The sequence below is a fragment of the Halictus rubicundus genome, chromosome 4 (assembly GCF_050948215.1).
Source record: "Halictus rubicundus isolate RS-2024b chromosome 4, iyHalRubi1_principal, whole genome shotgun sequence".
NCBI classification, from domain to species: domain Eukaryota; kingdom Metazoa; phylum Arthropoda; class Insecta; order Hymenoptera; family Halictidae; genus Halictus; species Halictus rubicundus.
Window position 1 is genome coordinate 19,511,383 of NC_135152.1, and position 23,786 is coordinate 19,535,168.

At 39.3% G+C, this 23,786-nt stretch overlaps 1 protein-coding gene across 1 annotated transcript; it reads right to left on the reverse strand.

The window, feature by feature from the left end:
- Positions 1-601: 601 nt before the first annotated feature.
- Positions 602-20,607, reverse strand: Lim3 (Lim3 homeobox protein). The gene is made up of 7 exons (XM_076787260.1): positions 20,107-20,607; positions 17,930-18,104; positions 14,407-14,606; positions 12,593-12,785; positions 9,031-9,197; positions 4,952-5,170; positions 602-4,483 (listed from the first exon to the last, which is right to left on the reverse strand). Exons 1-7 carry the CDS (start codon positions 20,360-20,362, stop codon positions 4,302-4,304), a joined length of 1,392 nt encoding a protein of 463 aa, XP_076643375.1. The 5' UTR covers positions 20,363-20,607; the 3' UTR covers positions 602-4,301.
- Between the last annotated feature and the right edge of the window lie 3,179 nt (positions 20,608-23,786).

Consider the following 23,786-nt stretch of genomic DNA (forward strand, 5'->3'; position numbering starts at 1 on the left):
AATGAAGAGAATTCGAAACAAATAACATACAGCACGTTATAGATTATGATAGAATTTTTATTATCACTCGATGACTAGATAATAATATAAAGATCCGTAGTAACTCGTGTCGATGAAGTTATGAACTGCGCTGGTCACGTGAATCTTTTTTTTTCCTTTCTTACGTTTTTTTTTCTGTTTGCGAAACCCGGTGCGAGAAGCACGTATTCGGTTCTCGTAACTGTACAACATACAATTCTCCTACCCGACGAAATAATACCTATTCTCTCGTCTCTTACTCCGTTTCAAGTAATCGAATTTTCGCGGGTAAAACGAATCGGGGACGACGCGACATATATACAATTCTACAGTGATATTCTTTTCTCAACCTCGATCCTTGTTTGAGTCGCGTAACGCGCGACATTGAGGCTACTCGTTGGAATAATACGAGGCAATACAATTTCGTTTCTTTAAAAATAGTTCGGTAGTGTTAACAACTTCGCGATGTGTCCGGTAGTTCCGAAAGCCGGTTAAATCCGATTGAGCTGAAATTTGGCAAATAGGTTCATTCTGCATTAAAAACATGTTTCTCAAAAGGATTTTTTACGACCCGAAAAAATATCTTTTCCTACCTTATCGGAGACTCGCTACAGCGAATTCCGTCCTTTTTAATTTCAGACGTAACCAAAATTCGTCGGTAAGGTAAGAAATTATATTAGTATGATAAAATCGTTTGTTTTTGAGTCGCCAAAAATCCTTTTGAGAAACATGCTTTTAATGCTAAATTAACCTATTTATCAAATTTCAGCTGAATCGAATTTGGCCGGTTTTCGGAACTTTAGCCGCGATGTGTACAGTGTTCAAATGATTCCTGTTGTTAGGTTATACACCACTCACAGCATGAAGCGGCAAGAATTAGTTGGGCAATCTGTACAAACGTTCGAAGCGAACCTCGCATTATTACAGGTAAATACACGCTGTTAGCCGTCGGAGATCGCAATCGATCGATCGATACCGCCGCTTTTGATTATCGATTCCATATAAATCTAATCGTGCTTTCGCGTGTGCTGTACTTCGCGTTTATATACATATACAAATTATACATATCCCGCACACTATATTCGTCGAGACGAGGGTACAATTGACATCGTTATGACATTGATTATACAAGTATCGTTAATACCTTACGGACAAGAACATAGCCGAACAACTGTTTTCGCAGAATCCGGGGGAATAGAATTGTGAATCAGTTTTAAATAATACATATGTACACGATTTTAAGAATATCAAATTCATGCCGTTTTCCGTAAAGTGTTAACCGTGCAATAGAACATTCGCTCAATGTTAGATCGATCGATCGACCTATCCCAATCAACAGGGCTGGTTAATGTTGCAAATCGACAGAAAGAGACGTAAAATCGCACGTTGCACGTGAAATTATTTGAGCAGATTCGAAGTTTATACGAATAAGGATTTTACTCGTTGCAGACCGCCGCGGCGTATTGGTTTAGCGTGTTCGATCGTGTTAGCAAAATCGGACAACCATCGCATAAACCTCGAATGGAGAATTTACTTTTGGACGAGCAGTGGTGGGTAGCTAAGATGTCACCGCGTGTACGTGCAAACACAGTAGTACCTCGCTCGTTACACGGAAAGGGGCTGTAAATGCGCGGAAGAGTCGAGGTTGTGCAACGGAAGAGGCAACCTGTTCTTCACCCGATCTGTCCTTCCATCTTCCCACTCCGCATAGTCGCCAGATGAGGGGAGGGAGCACGAATCGAGGCGGAAAATTTACCCTCTCTCTGCCAGTACCGGGTTAGTCACGTGACATTGTGACACAGACACGACAGAGACGGAACGCGTCACGTGACCGAGTTGTGGCGGGAGCGTGGGGAAATAGCGCGGTAGAAGGGGAAATTAGAGTGGGGGAACAAGTCTTGTCTGGCGACTATTCTCCTACGTAGTCATCGCAATCCCCACCACGGGTTCCAAAAGTTCTAGCAACTCGTGGTTGGAATCGCTTGTATGCAACGACCGAGGATTCCGTGGAACAAGGAGCGAGGTTCTACTGTAATTCTCGGTCGTAAATCGTACGTTCGAATCCTAACTGTCGCGCGCATTAGCGCGTTAGCGTCGGCCGAGCGTTCGGAGCAGCCCACCAATAACAAACTATTCTATGTGTAATAAAATACGATACCGTTTGAACAACTCATAGCCGTCTGTCATTCGATTACAATTGGAGATCGCATCTCGACGTTCGGTTCCCTAACTTGTCTAAAGATGAATGTTTGATGCGCATTTCGTCTCGAACCTTCAGCGTCGGAAAGTCGAACGCGCGAGCGATTTACAACGAAAATAGTGAAACTCCGGGATTGCTTTCGATCGGTAGCGATGCTGGTCAACTCTGCGGTACTAAATTTGAGCGTGCTATTGCACCGGATGTTTCCACGCGAAAGGAAATCAACATTGTAATCGAAACCTTTTCTGTACGCTGTGAAAGGAACTTGTCGACGAAAAGAAACCGCGAAAAATCTTTCCACTGCGTTGCCTGGCGAGCTAGATGGCAAAATGATTAGTGCTTCAGGGTTTTTAAAGGATCTAGCAGGATGAACGTGGCTGATCGGCCCCATGCCATGTGTTTTGCCTGAAACGTTGTTCTGCAAAATTTCAGATCTCCACCTCTTCGTATAAGAGTAATACGGGGGTGAAAAAATCTTTCAGTAAATTTACCGTTTATTTTCTCAGTTATTTCTGAAGATATTTAGACGAAAGAAAGATGAAAACGAAGCTACAAATTTATTTGGGATATTTTTCAGAATTTTCAATCAGCCACTAAGCGTTGAGAATAATTTATTTTTCAAGGGTGATTTCCGGAAAGAATCCTTCGAGTGATCACGTCTAAAAATCAAACTTTTTCCTTTGCATTATAAAGTTTAGGCTTTTCACCGCCATATTACATTTAAACCGAGATCTGAGGTGTTACAGAATAGTGTTTTAAGTAAAGAAAATGGTTCGGCAGACGAAACACAAAAATGATACACGGGGGCCGATTGGCCATGCTTGTCCTGCTGGATCATTCGCGTGTTGAGTTTTGTTTTGCGGACGGCGTCGCTCGTGCGAAGATCACTGTACGCCGATCCTCTCTCCCTCCTCTCCTCGATCCACTTTTCCGTTTGACTTCTCTTATTAGAGTACGATAGAATCTAATCTGAACTATTTACAATAAAACGACACCTGAAACTTGTAACGTCGCATAAGCGGTGGTATAACCACAGATACGCGACCCGTTGACGTTCACGACGGTTACGATCCCATCCGAAGCACAGTCGCAATTCTACACGTCCGGTTCGACGGAATTCACTGAGAAAAATGAAAAGTTGGCCCTCGTCGCGACACTGTCTTTTCGAGAGCTCCCGCTGGCCCCGACCGGGGCCAATGGGTACACCTTCGAAAAGCAGATCGTTATCGTTCACCGTTCTTCCAATCCGTTGGAAAGCATCGGTTGCGACGAACGTCCGGCAGGGCGGCGCGCCTAAACTACCCTCTAGGTTTCATTTAATCGACGATTAAACTTCATAGTACCGGGAAACGAGGAACTTGTACATAAATATATTAAGATTAATCGTACTATCGAATTCGTAGCGTACGTGCGACGGAAACGCGCAAGCTACGTATCCACCAAAGGAACATCGAAGAACATTTCGCACCGTCGATACCTGCTTGCTGCTTCCAGAAGCGAGAAACATTCTACGTATGTATCTGTCCACATCGAGACAAGTCTTTCTCAAGGCCAGTTTAATGTTGCTTAACGACAAACTGTTAAAATATAGAACATTCCCTGGTGATTTCGTTTCTGTTTTCAGTGGCAACGGGGAGACATTGAAAAATCTATGGAGACGTTTCAAGGAAACAAGCAGCATCAACGGAGAAGTTGATTCTTTGTTTATGTGATGGATGCATAGCTTAACGCGACGCGACAGCGACATACGGCATCATTCCGATGACGGGAAACCGGCCGGGACGGCGCAATGTACGGTGTAAAATCACTCCCTGGCTCGAGTTCGGTGTTCGATCGACGATCCGGCCGATCGATATTCGCTCCGGAGATATCTTCTGCTGGTGGTTCAACGAGAACACCGAGATCCTCTCAAGGCTCGAGGATTTAACGTCGTAGACCCGACGAAGGAGGACACGGCTTGTCTGATGGAGGATTCTCGGTAATCTCTCGACAGAGTCCTGCCTCGTCGAAGGGGATGTCAGGTGAACGCTTTGTGCCGATCCGTTCTTCCGAACGGTATTTGGCGACGCGCACGTCTGCCGGGTTATGTGCCGTAGTGGGAATGGTGGTGAGCGTGCGGGGGTGGTGGTTCGCCGAGCCACGAATCGGGCGAAGGTGGAAAGTCTGGGTAACCACCTCCGCCGCCGCCTCCACCGCCTCCGCCGCCTGCGCTTGATTCGTTGCTCAAATCGGACGCCGGTCCTGGTACCATGCTGCCTGCACCACCTGCAACACACGTATACCGTCGAATAGAATGCTCCTTTGTCGTTCGACAAAGCTATTTCCTACGAAAGATTGCCTGCACAAGGATGCAAGTCATATTTCATTCAAACGATATGGTTTCGCGGGCATATTGCCCCAAGATTATTCTTGGCGAGACCCCTCGTTCAACCGAAAAATTTCGCAACTTTTCGCGACTGTGTAAATACCCAGGCACCAATGATTATTATTTCAAATCCCTTGACCGATTTTAATTCTCTCTTTCTGTCCGAAACAACCGCGTGCTGTATTCCTGGAGTTTAAAAAATAGTAATCTGAATTTTTCAATACTAAAAGAAATATTTTTTCTTTCATCGAATTTTCTAAGATAGAGTAATGCCAGAAAGCTTGGCGAAAAATACCCTCAAATAAAAATGTCGGTAATTGTTGATATGCAAAATTAATTCGAAATATTAAAAGGAAACGTTCACTTACTGAGGGTAGTGTAGACGGAGAGGCCAGCATCCGGTGGATATGGAAACTGGGGTGGTAAGGACGGCGATCTGGACGTTGTCGACAGATAAGGAGGAGTCGTTGCACCTAAATATCCTCGTGGGGGACCTCCACCTGCTCCATTTCCACCCCCACCTGGACTCGCACCTTCTCCATCCAATCCCATGTTCACCACTGTTCCGTAACTGTCGTTACTCAAATCTAAATGGAAATATTCGTTCAGTTAAATCACCGCGATCTCCAAACTCTGATACAAGCATATTAATAGACTACAGATATGTTTATGCATTTTCCTGTTCTTGTACTCGAATCTCAAGAAAATGGAATTGACTAGAGTCGTCATTTTCGGTGGCAATACATTTTCCGAGAAATTGACATTTATGACGAAATTGAGTAGGTGTGATTTAAAGCAGTAAAAACATTAGATTAACTTAAAATATTGTTATATTATTTTCAATCTATTGAATATATTAAGAGGGAAAATAAGTTTTTATTTCACTTCAGTTTGTTGCAATTCAGGTGGAAAATTGTTATCTCACATAATGATCCGCAGTCTAGATATAAATAAAACACCGTCCATTGAACTAAAATGTAGATCGAAGATGGGAAAATGTCAGGGAAGAATCTCTGGCGCTAATTACTTTTGAGGAGCGTGCGACGGTTAATACATATAGAACAACGATGTATGTATTGTGTAGTATTAAGCGATAATAAGCGATGTTGCATTTATGCCAATAGCGAGTAAGCAAAATTGGGAGCAGTAAAAAGATTAGGATATTATTCCGAATTTATTGAATATACTAAAAAAAGAGAATAAATGTTTATCTTGCACAAAGATCCACAGTCTAGTAATAACAGTACACTTTGACAATTCGGAATGTATCTTGCACAGAAATGCTTTCACTTTGTTGTTAAAAGATATTTGAAACAACTATTGCATTATTAACAGGAAATGACAATTTCATTGTTCGAAGAGGAAATGATACCGAATCAGTGATTTTAAAAATAAAATCAGAAACTAATTGATGAAACGAGTTTAAATTTTCGCTATAAACTACTGTTGATAGATAAATGGTTTCTCGGTAATGAAGAGCTTTAAAATTTAAACAACGGTGGAAGTTTGCATGGCTTTACGGCGCGCACGGTTAACGATAGGCATAAATTCGTGGATGGCCCGCAATCTTCCTGAAATCTCGGACATGGTGAACTGGCAGTTAGCCTCCACGAACTCTTGAATAATTGACGAGATCGTCTTCCCCTCTGCTAAACGCTCGAGTACACGAAAGCTTAGATGTAACCAGTATTAAAGTGGAACCAAACAAGAAGGAGACAACAATACCTCGAAATTACCGTATCCTTATCTTTCGTTTCGTTCTTCAATCGAACAGTTTTTCAAAATTATAAATATAACAAATCGCACGTTCAAAGAAATTGTTGCTTCACGGAAAACCTTGATTGTACGGGGTTGAAACGAAACTTCGCGGCCTGTTTCAATTGAAGTTTACATTGAGATATTTATTTATAGGTTTGTTCGATAACATAATAACCCAGTAAACAACTTTCTATGAATTTGGCACCGAAATTTGTCTACGAATTCCTATCCATTTGTTTACGCATTAGGCTCGGTATTTGAGTGGAAAGTTTGTAATAGAGGGCAGGTCGGTCGCACTAAGAATGGACCTAACCTTGCTCTAAGAGCAAATACCGGGCAAAATCGGAGTAAACCTTTCTGTAGGAGGGAAAACGGAAATAAATGATTGAAAATACATGAAACTTTAAGTACAACATTTTGGGACACCCTGTATAGTGAACCCGTAGACTGTAACAGTATTTCTTGATCGAGGCGCTTTATAACATTTCCATTCTAGAGTCGGACATTTCATATGCAACAACCTAATAATAATACGAAACGTACTCGAGTTTCTTTATTATTATCAAAATTCTTTTAGCCGTCTGTGAAAGCGTATAGCTGAAACGTATTTCTTCATAACAAAATGTTTGCCACGTGAAAATATTCGGGGATCCTTTACCACGCTTTTCACATTTTCTCGTTTCATGAATCGAAGGGAATGCTTGCGCATACAGAGGGGAGAAGCTGCGTACATTTCGCGATATTGGAAGTACAAATAACGCGTTATTGGTCGCTTTTCAGCGCTATATCTGACAACGCAGAACGATTTTTTGAATACGAAACCATTATGGACACTGGTTGATATAGATATGCTAGTTCTGCGGATCGTAGATTCATGTGCGCCGACGAGCAAATTGAATTAATCTCAGTGGAATAACCAGGTACATATGTATGCATGTGAACGTGAAAATAGAAACGAATCGAATCGACCAACCAAATAATCAATTATTCTAAATTATTAGTTAAGTTTGCTCGGGTAACATAATTATTTCATCAAATTTATTAAAATATTTCTCTCTGGCTCTCTTGTATTACAAATTATATGAAAATGACTGTAATCCTTAGACAGTGAAACCGGAAGGACAGAATCGTACCGAGTAAAATGAATGAAATAGTTCGCAAATCATTTTCATACAACTGCCTCGTATACAGGATTCGATCAAATAAGGACACAATGCGATTTCTTATGGGAAAATACGAACAATATATATGATAAAAGTTGTTCATTTATAGTTTACTTTTTGGGAAAATCAGGTTTAAAAATTCTCTTTGTGTTTTTTTTTTCAACTCAGTAGCTTTTAAATTCTGGGTAGGCAAATTTCGGTCTCGAAAACTAAACAGAGAATGAAAACTGATTGCTTGTTCTTATTTCGTTGTAAGAAATCACATCGTGTCCGCTTTTACGTATTATTTTACCGGGCCTTGTATAATGGAAGCAGCCGCAAATTACCATGTTTTTAAAATGTGTTGTTCGTTTGCATACAGAAAAATATACCCGCGGAAAAATTTGCAGACGTGGTTGCTGCGTAAATCTGAATATACGTTTGAAATGTTGTCAAGTTTTATTTCCTAGCAAACATGATGCCGTGCAAAAGATGTTTACACTGTAATTTAAATTTCTTTTTGCACGTAAAATTATTTTCATTTCTGTTGTATTATGAGCCGCAGGTGCAGATTGTATGCTTTTGTTTGCACGTTTCTCCTGTACCGTATAAGTTAGGTTATAAATAGTGGTGGAAGCGAGATAAGGAAAATTGTGTAACTGACCCCCCTCCCCCAAATCTAATCCAGACTTAATCAAAATGCGTTCAAAATGACTATTCAAACTTTAGTTAGGTTAAGTATTTTAATATTTTTAAGCGGTGGTTATATTATGTTAAACAACTAAACGTATTCAGTTAAAATTATTTGTTCATCTATCGAAAGATTATTATATCGTATCTTGTTCTATACTTGATCCTTGTGTGTCAGTTATTAACAGGCGGACCTCATGCAAAATAAAAATTGTCTGTGTCAATTGTAAGAAATAGCAGCCAAATGTAAATTACTTTGTTCCTTTAATAATTTTAAGAAGTTGAAAATTATATGTCTTATTAAATATATGTTTTATAATTTACCTAGATTCATTTTTGTCGCAAACATACATATAGGATTCTTAGTCTACTTGTTCAGCTACATTCATATTTCTGCTTCCCATGTCTTTTTTATTTGTGCACCCTAATCAAATCTTGTTTCTTTTAACACTGTACCCTACCGGAAGTCTAGCGATGTACTTTTTAATAAACAGTAGATAATTGTCTTTCAAATAATAATTCCAGAAGAAATTGTTGCATTATATTCATCCAAATAAAACAACTATTAGAAAATTTGCCGGTAGGTAAAGTGTTAAGAGGAATAGAGTTTATCTCCTATTTAGTTTCGTATCACATTTTATTAGATTGTGTAATAACTCTGTTCATTTGACTCGTTCGCATTTGACATCAAAAGAAGAAGAGGGGACAGAAATTTTCTTGTTGCGAAGAAAACATCGTCGTCTTGTATCGAAAGAAAACTGTAATACTTTCTCGAGATGTACAACGCCGCCGACGCGAACGGACTTGTTACACAACCTAATAGGTATAACAACTGACTGAAATAAATAGTGACATACCGTGATGGCCGAAAGTGGAATCAAGGTCGACTTTAAGTTCGTCTTTATCGAGGAGTTTATCATGCCTCGGTGAGTGTCCACCAGGTCCTGTTCCTTTCATATTCCGGAAGAAGTTGGACCACCTCGTTCTGCCCGCATCTTTTTTCAGTCTCTTCTCCTTTGCTCTCCTGTAAATGAAGTACAATTAATTGGTGGTGTTTTAAATCGCTTCACGTGCGAAAATATAAAACTCAATATGTATTACGTTTGCAAATTTTGCAATGTGCCCACGTAGGTAAACAAAACACGAATGTGTCTTTTCACGTGAACTTCTTGTCGAGAAGCTACTGTTTACATTTCGATGAAAACTTGATTCGACAATTTCTTCAGTTTGATCAAAACAGTCAACATGACAGATTTCTGATTTGTGATCACTTCTCACTAGACTGCGGACCTTTATGCAAAATGAATTATATTAGGCTACAGGGTTGCATACCCCCTTAATAGATTTTTTTAAATATTCCTAGAATTTTCTAATCTTTTACTGTTTTATATTCCACCCAGCCAATTTTATGCATTTATGACAAAAGTGGTTCAATTTAAAATAGTAAAATGTTAAAGAGGGTATAAGAAAGGGTTTGTGTTATCCTCTTTATACAGGGTGGGCCGGAAATTGTAGTACAAACAAACAGGGGGTGATTCTACACAAAAAAAAAGAAAAAATTCCGGTTTAACATTTTTTCATCCAAAGCTTCGTTTTCGAGAAAATCGAGTTTGAAAATGCAACGAATCGTCTGACGCGTCTGACCATGGCCAACCAATTCTACTTCCTGCGTATACTAAAGCACGCGAACCTGACCGATCTCTAACCTCGATTTTTTCGAAGACGAGGCGTCAAACGAAAAAATTTTATTCCTTTTTCACGGTTTATTTTTTATTTTATATTCTATTTTCACATGTAGAATTCCCCCTTGTCCGCTTGACTACGATTTTCGGACCAGAATCAAGAAAGGAAATAAGCCATTATGAACCTTTGAGTTCGTTAAGAGACAATTTTGTGGCTTTTGAATCGATTTTCTAGGCGAGACAATTATACACGATATTACGAATAGTTTTCCTTTTGTGTGCAAGGTTTTTGTATGTCTCGATGATTTGTGGAATTCTGCAATGAAATTTACCGCAAGTTTTATCTTCGTACGCTTTGAAGTGGTTCTGACCGTGTTGGAAATTGTGAAAAAAAGCTGCTTAAGTGTTTGGGCGCAAAAATTTGCAACACGTGTGTATTTTTATCGTCTTCGTACATGTTTTATCGATGCCTATCGATGACAGAAATAAACAACGTCAGTGATAACGTCATCAACGGTTTTCAAAATCTACTGTCGCGTACATGAACTTTAAGATTAGAGTTAACACGCGCTCATTCGTTACTGATTGTGGCAGATGTAGCTGCAATATTGATAAAACAGTTTTTACAGCGACGTTCATATTGACCACAATGTACGCGATTTCTAATGTCACTTTCTCAAAAGGAGTACGAAGAACACGAGTTCTAAAAATGCCAGAGGTCTTAGACCAGTAAGATAACTGATAACACTCAAGTGGGAATCGTAAACTATCTGCCTACATTGTTGCACAAATACAACATGACGTGTTTCAGTCGAGAGTTGAACGTGCAAAGGGATTCTTCTAGATTTATGTTATTCATATCTTTTCCCATAATTAGAAATTACGTGCAATCGATTATAATTATTTGAATGCATGCACGTGCATGTTTAACACTATATTTATGTAACTTGTTAAGTTTATGGGTCGTAGACGTCATATTTAAATATTCTTTATTATTTGTACCACAAGTTTTCATAAGTATTTCCCGATTATTGTATCAACTCCGAAATATTTTAACAAAATTTTTGCTCCAAAGTTATTATTACCTTAAACTATTTCAGATTTTCATAGACTGACATTTTAAAAGCGTGAGTATGCGAAACATAGTGTTTATCTTGAAAATGAACACTTTAATAATAAACATAATAATAAATGAAATTTTACTAAACAGTAATAAAAAAAAAAAAAATAAAACAAACGAATAAACGTTTGTATATAATACAAACGAAAATAATGAAGTGAAAAGTGTATTTATAAGAAGCGTAAAAATTGTTTTGAAATTGCTTCGAAAGCCATTTTTCATGCAAACTCAACGTTGCTGTTCTACAAACAAATAATTCCATGAAAATTTTCATATTAAAGAAGAGTACTGGATTTTAATGAAAAGTTGTGTTTATTTGCGGCTCGCTGATGAGACAAGTCGCTGTAAATGGCTTCGCAAGCCCATGTTGAAACTACTTTTCTATGGTATCGTTGGTAATTCAGATTCCCTGATATCTCAATTCAGTGGACGATATTCACTGAATATCGCACGAATTTGACAGAATTTCTACACTGGTGAAATGTTACCGCACGAGAGCTTTCCATCTGTGCAAGAATGTCCTCGGCTACTATTACAATCGTTTTCGCACGTGCAGTTTTCAATCTAATCGATACTATTCGAAAGACAGCGAGACGCAAAGATAAGTTTAAACTTTTACTTAACCCATCTACGAAAAATCTACTAGATACTATTAATTTCTTTTAAACCGAAATCAAATTCTATTTTGTTGTTGTCGGTACAGCGATGGACAAAACAAAGTTTAAAATTGGAATTTCTGTACACAGGGTGTCCCAAAAATGTCGCACTTCCTTGCAAGGAGTGACTCCTGAGGTGAAGTAACTTTTTCCTTTACGAAAATCGTCTCCGCGGCTTTGTTAAGGACTTATTAACGAAAAACACGGACCAATCAGAGCGTGGCGTTGGCATTGGCCGAGCCGGAATCCGTCCGCTGTTGCCGCGCCCTTATTGGTCCGGAGAATTCCGCGGCTCATTCAGAGAAATTCTGTATATTCTTTGAAATAGAATGAAATTAATTTCTGATAAAAAGAATAGTTTTTTTGAGTTGAATAAAATAATACGTAAAAATGTATGATGCCTGTATAAAGATTCGCAGTCTAATTAGCAGTTAACTTTACTTATTGGGAACATCTTTAACCCATCAAGTCCAAAGCAATGAAATAAGATGATTTTCATGTATGTATATAATTATTTATTACTTAGAAAAGTGTACAAGACAGAGTATAAATGCTACTAGAAACATTTTTGGACCGGTGCATTTTGCGAAATAAAATCTATAAACATAAAGAAATTAACTTACAATAATGTAAAATACGTAACTAAAAAGATTAAAAAAAAAAAGTTTGCAATATAATCCTAAACACCATGTAGCTGTAAAACGTTTTGTTCCCGCAACTTTCAAAATACAAGCTAATTACAGAAATACGTAACACGAACAACAGAATTCAATAATGTAAATTCGATACTAAAATAATTTTAAACGTGTAGTGTTGCGTTTACGTCACGTTGGATCTTAATGGGTTAAACACATGATGGTATCAAAAGTTTGAAAAAAGTGCTTAGATATTTGTACTTGTCCTCGGAGATTATAAAATTAAATTAATTTCCGAAATTTGTATTATTGAAAGATAAACGTACCTGTTTTGGAACCACACTTGAACCACACGCATGTCGAGCCCTGTGTCCTGCGAGAGTTGTTCCCGTACGTGTCTCGCTGGTTTAGGGCTAGTGTTGTACGCTAATTTAAGAGTCTCCAATTGTTTCGCGGTTATGGTTGTCCTCGGCCTTTTGTTCGGTGGTTCGCCGTCTATACTGCCACCGTCGGCCAGTTCTGTAAACCAAAATGCAAGCCAGTTTTAATCAGTGCTTATCAAATCATGCTACCCCTGCCACTAAATATGAAACCAAACGCGAAGATGTGCAAATTAATGAGAATATCAAATGTCAATGGTTTTTTTATATGTAAATTTGCAACGGTACACCTGTGATGCGCGTGGTAACTTTAAACCGGACTACTTGCAAGTAAAAACGCCAAGAATAATTGAGAATTTCACTTGTAAACAATTTTATTTTTATTGTGTAAACAAAAATGTTGGTTCGGAAACAAGTATGGAACTGACCGAAGTTCTGGGAAAAAAGTATGGAACATTATGAATTTGCAAAGAAAGTAACAATAATTTATTTAATATTTATATTACCTAGTGTTTTGCGATATTCCCACGTGCACGTGTGTATTACAGCTTGTATACGGTTTAGGTTGTTCCGTAATATTCTGTACACAAAATGTGCCGCATCATCTTCTCTTTCAGTACATACTCAAGACTCATCACTGAAGATAACTTTACTCTAACCTTTTATGGTCCAATGTGCGTGTTTCTGGTACCATTTCATTTTCTTTTTACGTTCTTTGCTAAGAAATTGTTGTGTTTCTGACTTGCAAAACAAATACCCCATTGCATGTATGCAATTACACTTTTCGTTCATTTTTCTTGATGAGGATTTTCTTATAAAATTCTTAACAATATGTCGTAATTGTTTGTCGTCCATAGTTGACGTTGGCCAAGGACGTCCGCATCTTTTGCGATTCATCACACTACCTGTCTCGTTAAATTTTCTATTTATTTTGATAACTGCATTTTGTCGGCGATTAAAAATTTCGGCAATTTTCTTATAGTTTAAGGGGCCCAATTATTGTGGGGCTACCAATTACTGTGCCTATATTAATTATACTTGTTTTTAAAGCATAATGAATATTAAAAGGGAGATATATAACATATACATGGTTTCAATGAAAAAAATTTAATATCTCTTTTTTATAAAAATAAGTATAACTAATACGGGCACAGTAATTGGTACTCCCACAGTAATTGGGTCTATTACCCTACGAAACTTCCAATCGTTAGATGAATGCTTGCATGGCGGCGTGTTGTTTGATTTGCTCGTTTATTGTCGGAAGACGCACTTCGCTAGATTACGAAAACTTGTGTTTGTGGCACGTGACCGAGACTCGCGAGATGCGAGTGAGAGAGAGAGAGAGAGAGAGAGAGCAATCTAACAGAGACAACACTGGAACGTTGGGGTATCAAATTTCAGAGTAGGTATTAGGAAAAAAATTCGGCGGAAGAGTATAACGAAATGAAAACCATGAATTAACCAGTTACTAACTGACGTTTAAACTCAATTGAAAATTTATGTTCCATACTTTTTTCCAGAACTTCGATCGGTTCCATACTGATTTCCAACAATTTTTTCTTATCTACATAATAAACGAAATTCTTAATTACTTTGGCTCCAATTTAAAATAGTCCAATTTAAAGTTAGCATGCGTTTCATTATCGCCAGGGGTAATACCATATTAGATCGTTCAGGAATTTCTGCGGACTTTCGGTTCAACAAATTTTTATTGTAATATTCGTTTTACAATTACAATCAAATATTTTTCTAATAGTTACCTTTCGCCTTTGCTTCGTAATCAGGCTTGCAAACGAGCTTCCTGTCCTCCATTAGGTAGTACTCGTCGCCTGTGTCCAGTTGCCGGGAGCAAAGGGCGCACGAGAAGCAGGTCAGGTGGTATACCGACTCCTGTGCCCTTCGTACAACTTGCGACGGCGCCAATCCTTGTAAGCAGCCCGCGCATTTCGTCCCGAAACGCCTGCCACACCAACAACATACAACATTTTCACATTACGTTCGTGCATTGGCAACAGCAAGGTGTCACCATGCTACGGCGACACTGTTTTCAGAGAGGAAACCATTAACACTAGACCTATCGGACACAGAAAAATTTAGTCGTAGGCAAAGATCACCTAACGCCGGACAGTACAGGACCGTCGAGATAAATCCGGAATTCTTTTCGGGCAGTTCCACAAACAAGATGTAGGTAAGGTAAATATAAACACTGCGATTGTTGATAAGGTAACTCACTACTTTTGTTGGTTACCCTATGTACAGGGTGAGGACATTTGAAGTAACTTTTCTGTTTTTTAAGGAGTTATTAACGTGAAACACGGACCAACCAGAGCACGGCTACAGCAGACGAATTCTGGATCGGCCAATGCGAACGCCACGCTCAGTTGTAGCCGCGCTCTGATTGGTCCGTGTTTTCCGTTAATAATTTCTTAACAGAGCCGCGGAGAAGATTTTTGCAAAGAAAAAAGTTACTTCAAATGAGCTCAGGAATCACCCTTTTCAAGGAATACTTTCGGGACACCCTGTATAAGCCACCAATCGAAGCACTTTTGACATATTTATGAGTTTTAGTTTTGCAACATTTAAAGTGAAAATTTGGACATATTCTTTGCAATACCGATGATACTAATGACAATAATTAAAACGCATTGCAATAAATATCCACATCCATCCATATCAACATTTTTTAAAAATGGACATCGCACGTTTTGATACTACTCGTTCATTCTCCAAAGAAATATCAAAGGAGCCAGCAAGCCATGTTATAAATTTAGACGAAGGGAAATATGTATTTTGCTGACTAGTGTTTCCTAGTAAAAATAAAAGAAAGATACTTTTAACTTTCCCAATGAATATTGCTTCTCGTTCTTTGCAAATTTGAGGATGCCATAAATGCATAAAGATCCGCGGTCTAGAAATAACTTTCAACGAGCGATTAAAAGTCCGTCGTGTTTGGTGCTGCAGCTAATAAACAAACGATGTATCAAACTGGCGAGAAAGTAACAAACTTTTACAGTTTCTGAATGCGTTGTAAAGGTGGTTGTTCCGCTCTCAAGAAGATTTTTACCCCAAGAAAAGAGCGAGTACCCGGAGGAGGATAAGACGAAGGGGAAGGGGAACAAGTTCCTTCGATTCGGCTAACGGAAGAAGAAAAATGGCGTCTCGCGGTTGCGGAGGTGTGGGTGGATGAGAAAAGGCACGCTCTTCTGACACAATCAATACCAATGGCGGATCTGTACATGCACGTTTTATCTAACTTCTGCATCGGCTTCACTTTCTCATTATTAGACCGCGGTCTATTACGCAAAATAAAAATTATCCGATTATAAGAAACCAAAGAAAATTTGAATGAAAATTTATTTTCTCTTTTAATCATCCTAGAGAGTCGAAGATAATAAAATATCATTGAATGCTTCTCGTCTGCCCATTTTTGTATTCGGCTTGTTCAGTTTTATCATAAATGCATAAAATCCCCAGTCCGCTCATTATCTATGGGAGAACAATAGCGTCTCGGTTATCCGGAATACATTTTTCCGTGAGCGATGACTAACCGTTGATAAGCATTTACACCTTCTCACTATCCGCTTAGATAGTATTGCTAAAAAAGGTACACTTTCAAGTTGTCGTTAGCATTACATAATCTATTTACCGTCTTCTCATATCTTCATACTTTACATGTCTTATGAAATTGTAATACGCGACGGAAAAATAAGTAAATCCGCTTCTCACGTTGTTATAAGGATCTGTAGTCGTTACACTATCATCTCTGTGACTAGTTTAACCTAATGGAGGATAAGGGACCCAATTATTGTGGGGGGTATAATTGTTTTTAAAGCATAATAAATATTAAAGAGATATTCAATTTTTTCATTCAAATCCAAAGCTTATCATAACGCTGATTTCTGTACCATTCTCCCACCTAGTAGACTCTAATAAACTTAATAGTTTGTATTAAAAATTGATTATCAAAGGCAAAAGAATTGTGTCGGTCGTATGTGATCGACGCGACGCGACGCGGCACTCAAATACAAACATAATTGGGGAACTCGACACGATGTTCGAATGGAACTGATTTAAATTTAAGCACCCCGTATATTTAGATATATTCTAACCCGAAATTGACTATTCGTGTTACATGCACTGCAGGCAGAAGATTAACTTTTTCATTTAAAGATACCGGAGATGTGTAAGTGCGTCGATCGACTATATTCCGCGAACAGAAATAATTAACTATTGGTAGGGGGAGTTCCCCTAATGCCGGACGGCACCTAATACCGGACAGTAGCTATATGTTTAACATTTAAAACTTCAACGGCTGTGGTGACGTGTATGTTTTAGGGGGACGAAAACAAATGATAATCACGTTTGCTAAGGAGGGCACCTAAGGCTTTGCTTCGGCTTTGCTAAGGAGATTAGATGATTGTTGTGGCTGATAAGAATCCGGTGCATCTTATCAACTATTGTATCTATTAATTTTCGTGGTCAGAAGTCGTGTGAGTTGTGTTATTATATCTTTTGGCAGGTATCATTTAAATTATCTTTCTCTATTTCCTATACAACATATTGGTTTTAATAAACAAACGTTTCTTTGATGAGTTCGCTGTCCCCTGGTTCCGGACAATACAAATCTCAGTCTTGTGTGTTCCTTTTTTTACTACTACAGTCTTTACTCGATATATGTCCCTAATATCTAGCCGATAAAAGTCCCAGAACTATCCCCACTGCCGCGGGGTATATCCCACGAAAGGCTCCAAACCACAAGTGGAATTCCAGCCGATATATGTCCCTGGCCAGATCCGTGTTTTGGACATATATCGAGTAGACACTGTATTTACTAAAGAGTTAAGAAGGTTAAAGCAAAAATTTGTTAAGCATTAGAACCGAGACAGACGAACTAGGGGACAATCTGCGTAGTTTGTCGAAAAACTAATGAGAAAGATTAGACAAAAAGAATGTACAAATTAGTAAAAATGGGCCCACGAGGCTTGTGACGATATCTCGGAATGTTTTGTCCATTATGTCGTCGTTGCGAATTATATTAGTAATTTTTTTTTCGTGTCCGGTACTAGGGGCCACTTCCTGATATCTTAAAATCATATAACCAAAGTATAATGTTGACACATGTTAGTTGTTACGGATATGTTGATTATATTTCACTTTATTTTTGGCTGCTAATATTGTTGATTTATATATAACGCAGGATAAAAACGAATAAAATATTACAGTTCTTTACTTATTTAAGAAAAACCTTAAGCGTCCGGTACTAGGGGAACTCCCCCTACTTACTTGAAGAAGTCGTCTTTACAGAAAAGGTGGCCGTTCCTCGCGAAACACTTGTGGGCCAGCCTAACACCGCAGTCCCGGCACGTGAGACACCTTGCATGCCAACACCTTTCGAGGACTCTCAGAACGTATTTGTCCAAGATAGCTTCTTGGCAACCGCCGCACTTCGGTATCGAAGCTACAACAAACACAATTATTTCATGCGATTATGGAGAGTATTCGTAAGTTTCAACCGAAAATATAAAAACTTAAATTTCGTACGGTTCCAACAGTGCTCAGTAGTGCTCACTTTGCAAAGTTTAGGATTCGGATGTCAAATTCTTGCGTTACAGTATTATCGCCGTAACTGTCGCAAACCTCTCTACCGTAACTGTCAACGTTCTATCCCCGCCACTGCGGGGATCCACCTTGGAGCCAGTCAAGTTTTTCTATATTAAAATATCTTCGCTTGTGCAATATTTTTTCAAACAATATTTTACTATTATTTTAAATAGTTTCTAGTCCATTCATTGCCCTAACATAAATATGGGAATAGTGGCAGACCACAAAGAACTATGCGAACACGTGATGCAGGTGAATTACCTAGAACATATCTTTTTACTGTAGTGGAAAACAGTACTTTTTATTTATTACTTTGGTTTGCCAAGAATTATATGGTCGTAAGACATCAATTAATTCCCAAGTTACAAGTTATGTCACAGTTTCACCTTCTTTCCCCATGCCTATGTAACATTTTAGTTGTTCTTTTGGGTAATTTGTATACTGCTAGTTAAAAGTGTGAGATCACGATTCATAATTGACGTTCATGGAATAATTTTTATAAGAATTCAACCTAACGGTCACGCGACAAATAGCCACTGATGTTTATGCCAGTTCCTTAATTTTTACAAGATTGTTACCTGAGTAGATACAGGGTGTTCCCGAAATCGTGCTACACGCGGAAACAAGTCGGAAAAAGGAATAACATTTTTTTCGTTTGACGCTTTGTTTTCGAATGAACGAGTTTGAAAATCCAACGGATACGCGTACTAATAACTCCTGCAAATATTAGTTATTTCTCGAAAGCAAGGCGTCAAACGAACAAATGTTATTCCTTCTTTTCGACTTGTTTTTACATGCAGACCCAGCCGTTTGTACTACGATTTCGGAAGCACCCTGTATAACGAGACAACTATTTAGTAAGATCCGCTATTAACACTTTTCTGTATTTCTAATTTCTCGGTCGACTTTCAATTCAAAACGAAAATTAACAGATTGTAAACGACTATTTATCCTATATTTCCTATATTTTTTTTTTCTACAAAGGTTGTCACAAGCCGCAAGAATCACTTGTTAGCATCACTTGCCGATTTTCAGTAAAACATTTTTCGCCGAAAGGTCCTCAACCTTAAGGTCCTTCCTCATCCTTGATCTTGTAAGTGTCCCAAAGTATTTCGAGAACATACTGTGCACACGTACCGGAATGCAATGCTCTCGATTGCACGTTACAAATACAGAGTTGGAGACGAGGAGAAATTATTGGAGGGACTGAATACTCGATCTTGGGACGCAATTAGCGAAGAGATTTTGAAAAAAAATTAGTTAGTAGACGCCTAACCGCATTTTTGAATTAATACGTGCGAAAGGAAGCTCTGCACGTTATCAAAATTCTTCGTTTTGAAACTCATTTTATTAAAATTTAATATTGATATTACGTTGAAGGCACGCCATAGATGTGCACCGGTAGAAAACCAGTTAGTGTAATTTAAAACGGTAACGAAATTACAAGAATCGACGTCGATGTATCCAAACAATTTTTCTTCTATATATCTGCAGTCTAGGTTAAGGGACCTAATTACTGTGGGTGCACGAATTACTGTGCCTTCAATAATTATACTTATTTTTAAAGCATAATAAATATTAGAAAAGAGGTATTAAATTGTTTCGATTAAAATCAGTTGAGGCTTTAAAAATAAGTATAATTAATATATGCACGGTAACTGGTACCACCACAGTAATTGGGTGGCTTACTCTACTTATGATATTTTCACTCCCTTTTCATACTGCATCATTTGTTTTTGCACGCCATGCTATTAACATTTGGAAATCATTAAAATTCTTGAAAATGTTAGCGGTACTATAGTCACGCACTGCGTGTGGTAGCCATAAGACGACTAATGAGATTGATGTTCATCACTTACAATAGAGGATCTCAGGAATGTGAGCCGGTAAACCGAGTTCGACCGCCCTCTGATCGAGAGGATGCATTTCGCTGTGGTGAGCGTCGTCGAAGCTGGAGATGTTGGCCGGATGTCCGGAGTTGCTGCTATTTCGCCGGACGTTTTGCGACTCCAAACTGTCGTGTGGCGGTGTCAAGACATCCTGACAGGCGCGTCGATACATCCCTTCCAAAGGCATAGCCTCCCGGCCCAGCATTTCCAGGCTGATCATAGTCATGATCGCGTCTTTTCTGCGGAACTTTGACGCGTCACTGTCTCATCGTTCCCAGCGATCGAGTGTTCAGAAATTGTGGCGGCTAGATCTTGTTATATAAACTGTCCTAATCTATACTAGAACAGTACGGTAGGGGTATAAAGTCAATTATTCCTCACTTGAACCATTCACGCGTACTCTTCCCCTCCGAATAACTCTTCAATTTTTGCACATGGGTCATATACAGTTACGTCTGCACCGGTCACAGAATTTCTCTCTACGCTTCTCCTTCGAGTACGGTGTCACCCTGTATTTAATTATTCCAGTATCCTTCTCACCTTCCGCCACAATTGCACCACAAATTCCATTGTTCAGTTGTCCCTCGGATTACTTTATAAATATTACAATTTCATTTAACAACTATGAGCCGCGAATCAACAATATATCACTGTCACTCTTTTCGGAGATCACATACTTCGATACAGCGTTCCTATCTAGATCGGCCGCACCAATTATATCCTCGGAGTACCAGCCAAACTTTAAAGCACACCAATTGAAATGTTATTGTCGGTCCGTTGGACGGACGCTAAATTAGGGGTTCAGGGCAGACAAGTGAATTCAGTTTGCCAGGCGACAGACGTGCCAAGCATCGAAGCGACCGGAACGAGGGTTCGCGTAGTACTGTTCCAACGGTGTCGCAGCTGCTCGTGCGCACGTGACATTCGTGGGTGTGGCGGGCAATCTGGTGGGGAATACGTCAGGGTTATTGGGTGTGGTCCGCACCCACGCTTCTAACGCCTCGGTGCCGATTGGTCGAAACCTCGACCGCCCCCAATATGGCGACTGACGCACTACCAAGCGGTTTTCAAACAACCGATGCTCCGCTTGCTGATATTCCGTCTAGGGCGCTGATGATACGCCGTTGACACGGCGATGATGTCCGTTCGCTGCGCGAGCGAAACTTCCAGAAAGATGGAGCCGATCTCTATCCCCGGTTCACCATGTGCGTATGTTTCTACCATAGATTTTTCGAAAAATTTCTTTCTTCGATATCCGCGATCCCTTCCGAGAGGTTTTGCTCGTCTGGCATTAGAGATTTTTGCTGGCAAAAACCTCGGACTGTATACAATGTTTGGTATTCAAGGTTGATAATTGTATTCGTGCGCACTGTTTCTTTCAATTCTTCACTATGCACCGTGTCGACTCTGATGAATGTTTGAAAATTTTATGCAATAATAACATTTTTATCTATTACTTTTTATTTTCTATCGTTAAAGATGGATATTAAATTATCAACAGATTACCCCCTCGGATATAGAAGGTGGACCAACAACTATGACCGCCTTGAACATTTCTGTTAATGAAAAGATGATGTACGGAAAACTTGCATGGTAGATATAGAGGGGAAAATATGGTGATGCAAACGTTTTTTAAATTGATGGAGGGGTTTCCGAGATTTCAAGGTCACCTTGACTTTTTAAGTGGAACGATCTTCCTTTCATATTGTATCGTGTATCGTATCGTGATAGCTTATCAAATTCTACATAAAAATGTATTGACCTTTATACGTCCTAAACCCGATAGTTAACGAGATGTTATAGAAATAATTTTATTATTAATTTATTATTAATTATTATTCAGTTGTTGTTAATCGACGGCCGTTGGAGGATATCTGCGCACACGATGGCTAGAAATGTCGTTTCTTCTGGGAAATTATTAGACGACAAACATCCGATCACTGTAACTGTAAAATAAATCGCAGTGTAAGGAATTAATATCGAAAATGATTGCTTCTCCTTTCCTGTTCGTGCGTCGCTAAAGAGAAAGCCGGTTCGTCACCGAGCCGTGAACAAAATTTCAGACAAGTTCGGCCGGCTTCTTGTTCCTATTTCTGCCTCGTCTTCGTCGATCAGCGAGCGTTGCTTTCGAGCATTCCATTTCCAGAGCCCTCGGCTACGGTTCTATTCATCAGAATCGTCACGTAAAAGAATTCGCTCGTGTACTCCTTGGCGAGTTCCTTTGGCAACGTCTAGAGAGCCGTGTCGATTGTGAAAGCAAGCGTCGTGGAAAGGTAAAGAAAGAGGGCGGCTGGTTCGGGGGTGGAAAGAGGGTTGAGGTGGGGGGTGGTAGCGAAGTAGACAGGGGGGGGGGCGAGGGAAGATGGGGGACAGCAGGCGAAAGAAGGAAAAAAAGGAGAACAAGTAGAAGAACCGGAGAGACGAGGCTGGGTGGGAGGGGGTACAAAAGGATCCGAGGCGAAATTAAGAACAGCCGTGCAAGTGGGTGGGGGGGGGGTGTGGAGGTGAGGGTCGCCATTTTATAATCTTAGTCGAGATCAGTCGTGTATACTCTTTTCTCGTCCCTCAGTGATTCGCGTGCGCCCATCCACACCGAACCAAATAAGTCGAGGGCGTAGGTCGACGTATAAAGTAGACGTATAGATACGTCTACCAACGTCAGCCGGTATGCTTTTCAATATACGTCTTTGTTTTTCTCGGTCGCGTCAGATGGCACGTATCCTTTTTGTCGTTACATGTTGCTCCCCTTTCACCTTCCAGATGAAAACTCCCTCACCCTGCCTCTCTTTGTGACACGGAACACGGAGAGAGAGAGAGAGAGAGAGAGAGAGAGCTCACGATTTTCTCCCTTGGCTGATGACCTCTGATCGGGTTAAGGGGGCTGCCACGAAAAAATGAAGACTACTTCAAACTCTTCCCCGCAGAGGCGAGTCGAAGTATGATATTGTGGCGGCATGAAACGGAACAGGCTAACGGGTTTTCAAAGGCAAGAGACCTGTGTTTACGGCACGCACCGAACACAACAAATCAAGGTGACCGTCATCGGATCAGCGAGTTTACACAACGGACGGCACCGCCTAAATAGAATATTTAGTAGCACACTTAGCAATAAATCTCATCGGTAACCTTAACCAAAAATTTCTTCTTCTGCTTTCTTTCATAACACCCGAATCCCTGCTCCACAATATCGTCAAATAAACTTGATAAGAAGTGTCAACCCCGTTTATGTTTTCTAACAAATTTCTACTTGTAAGATTAAGACTTTCACCATCACGTGTCATTTTTTTTAATGAAAATACTTCCTAATAAAATCATCAAATCTTCCTAATAAAAAATCAAATGACCCGAATTATATCGTGGTATCATTTTAATCAGAAAAATTCCACAAATATATCGGTGAAAGTCTCATAAAAGAATAATTAATGATAAAAAAGTTTAACTTCATATTTAAAGGCGTGAGCTCACGCGGGACTATCTACGTCCCTTTCTTTCCCATACATTGTCCTTCTTTGCGTTCGAAGCTTTCATCGTTCATCACAAAAATGAATATCATCGGAATAATGTCATATTTGGTATCATTATCGTCAGAAAAATGCCACGAATATGTTGGCGAAAGTTCCACCAAAAAATACGAAAAAATAAAGAAGATT

Coding starts and splice junctions, on each gene's coding strand:
- Lim3 (XM_076787260.1), bottom strand. CDS start 20,362: ATGACTATGATCAGCCTGGAAATGCTGGGCCGGGAGGCTATGCCTTTG. Junction 14,607..17,929: donor TGTAAAGACGACTTCTTCAA/GTAAGTAGGGGG, acceptor TTGGTGTGGCAG/GCGTTTCGGGACGAAATGCG. Junction 4,484..4,951: donor CTCCGTCTACACTACCCTCA/GTAAGTGAACGT, acceptor CGTGTGTTGCAG/GTGGTGCAGGCAGCATGGTA.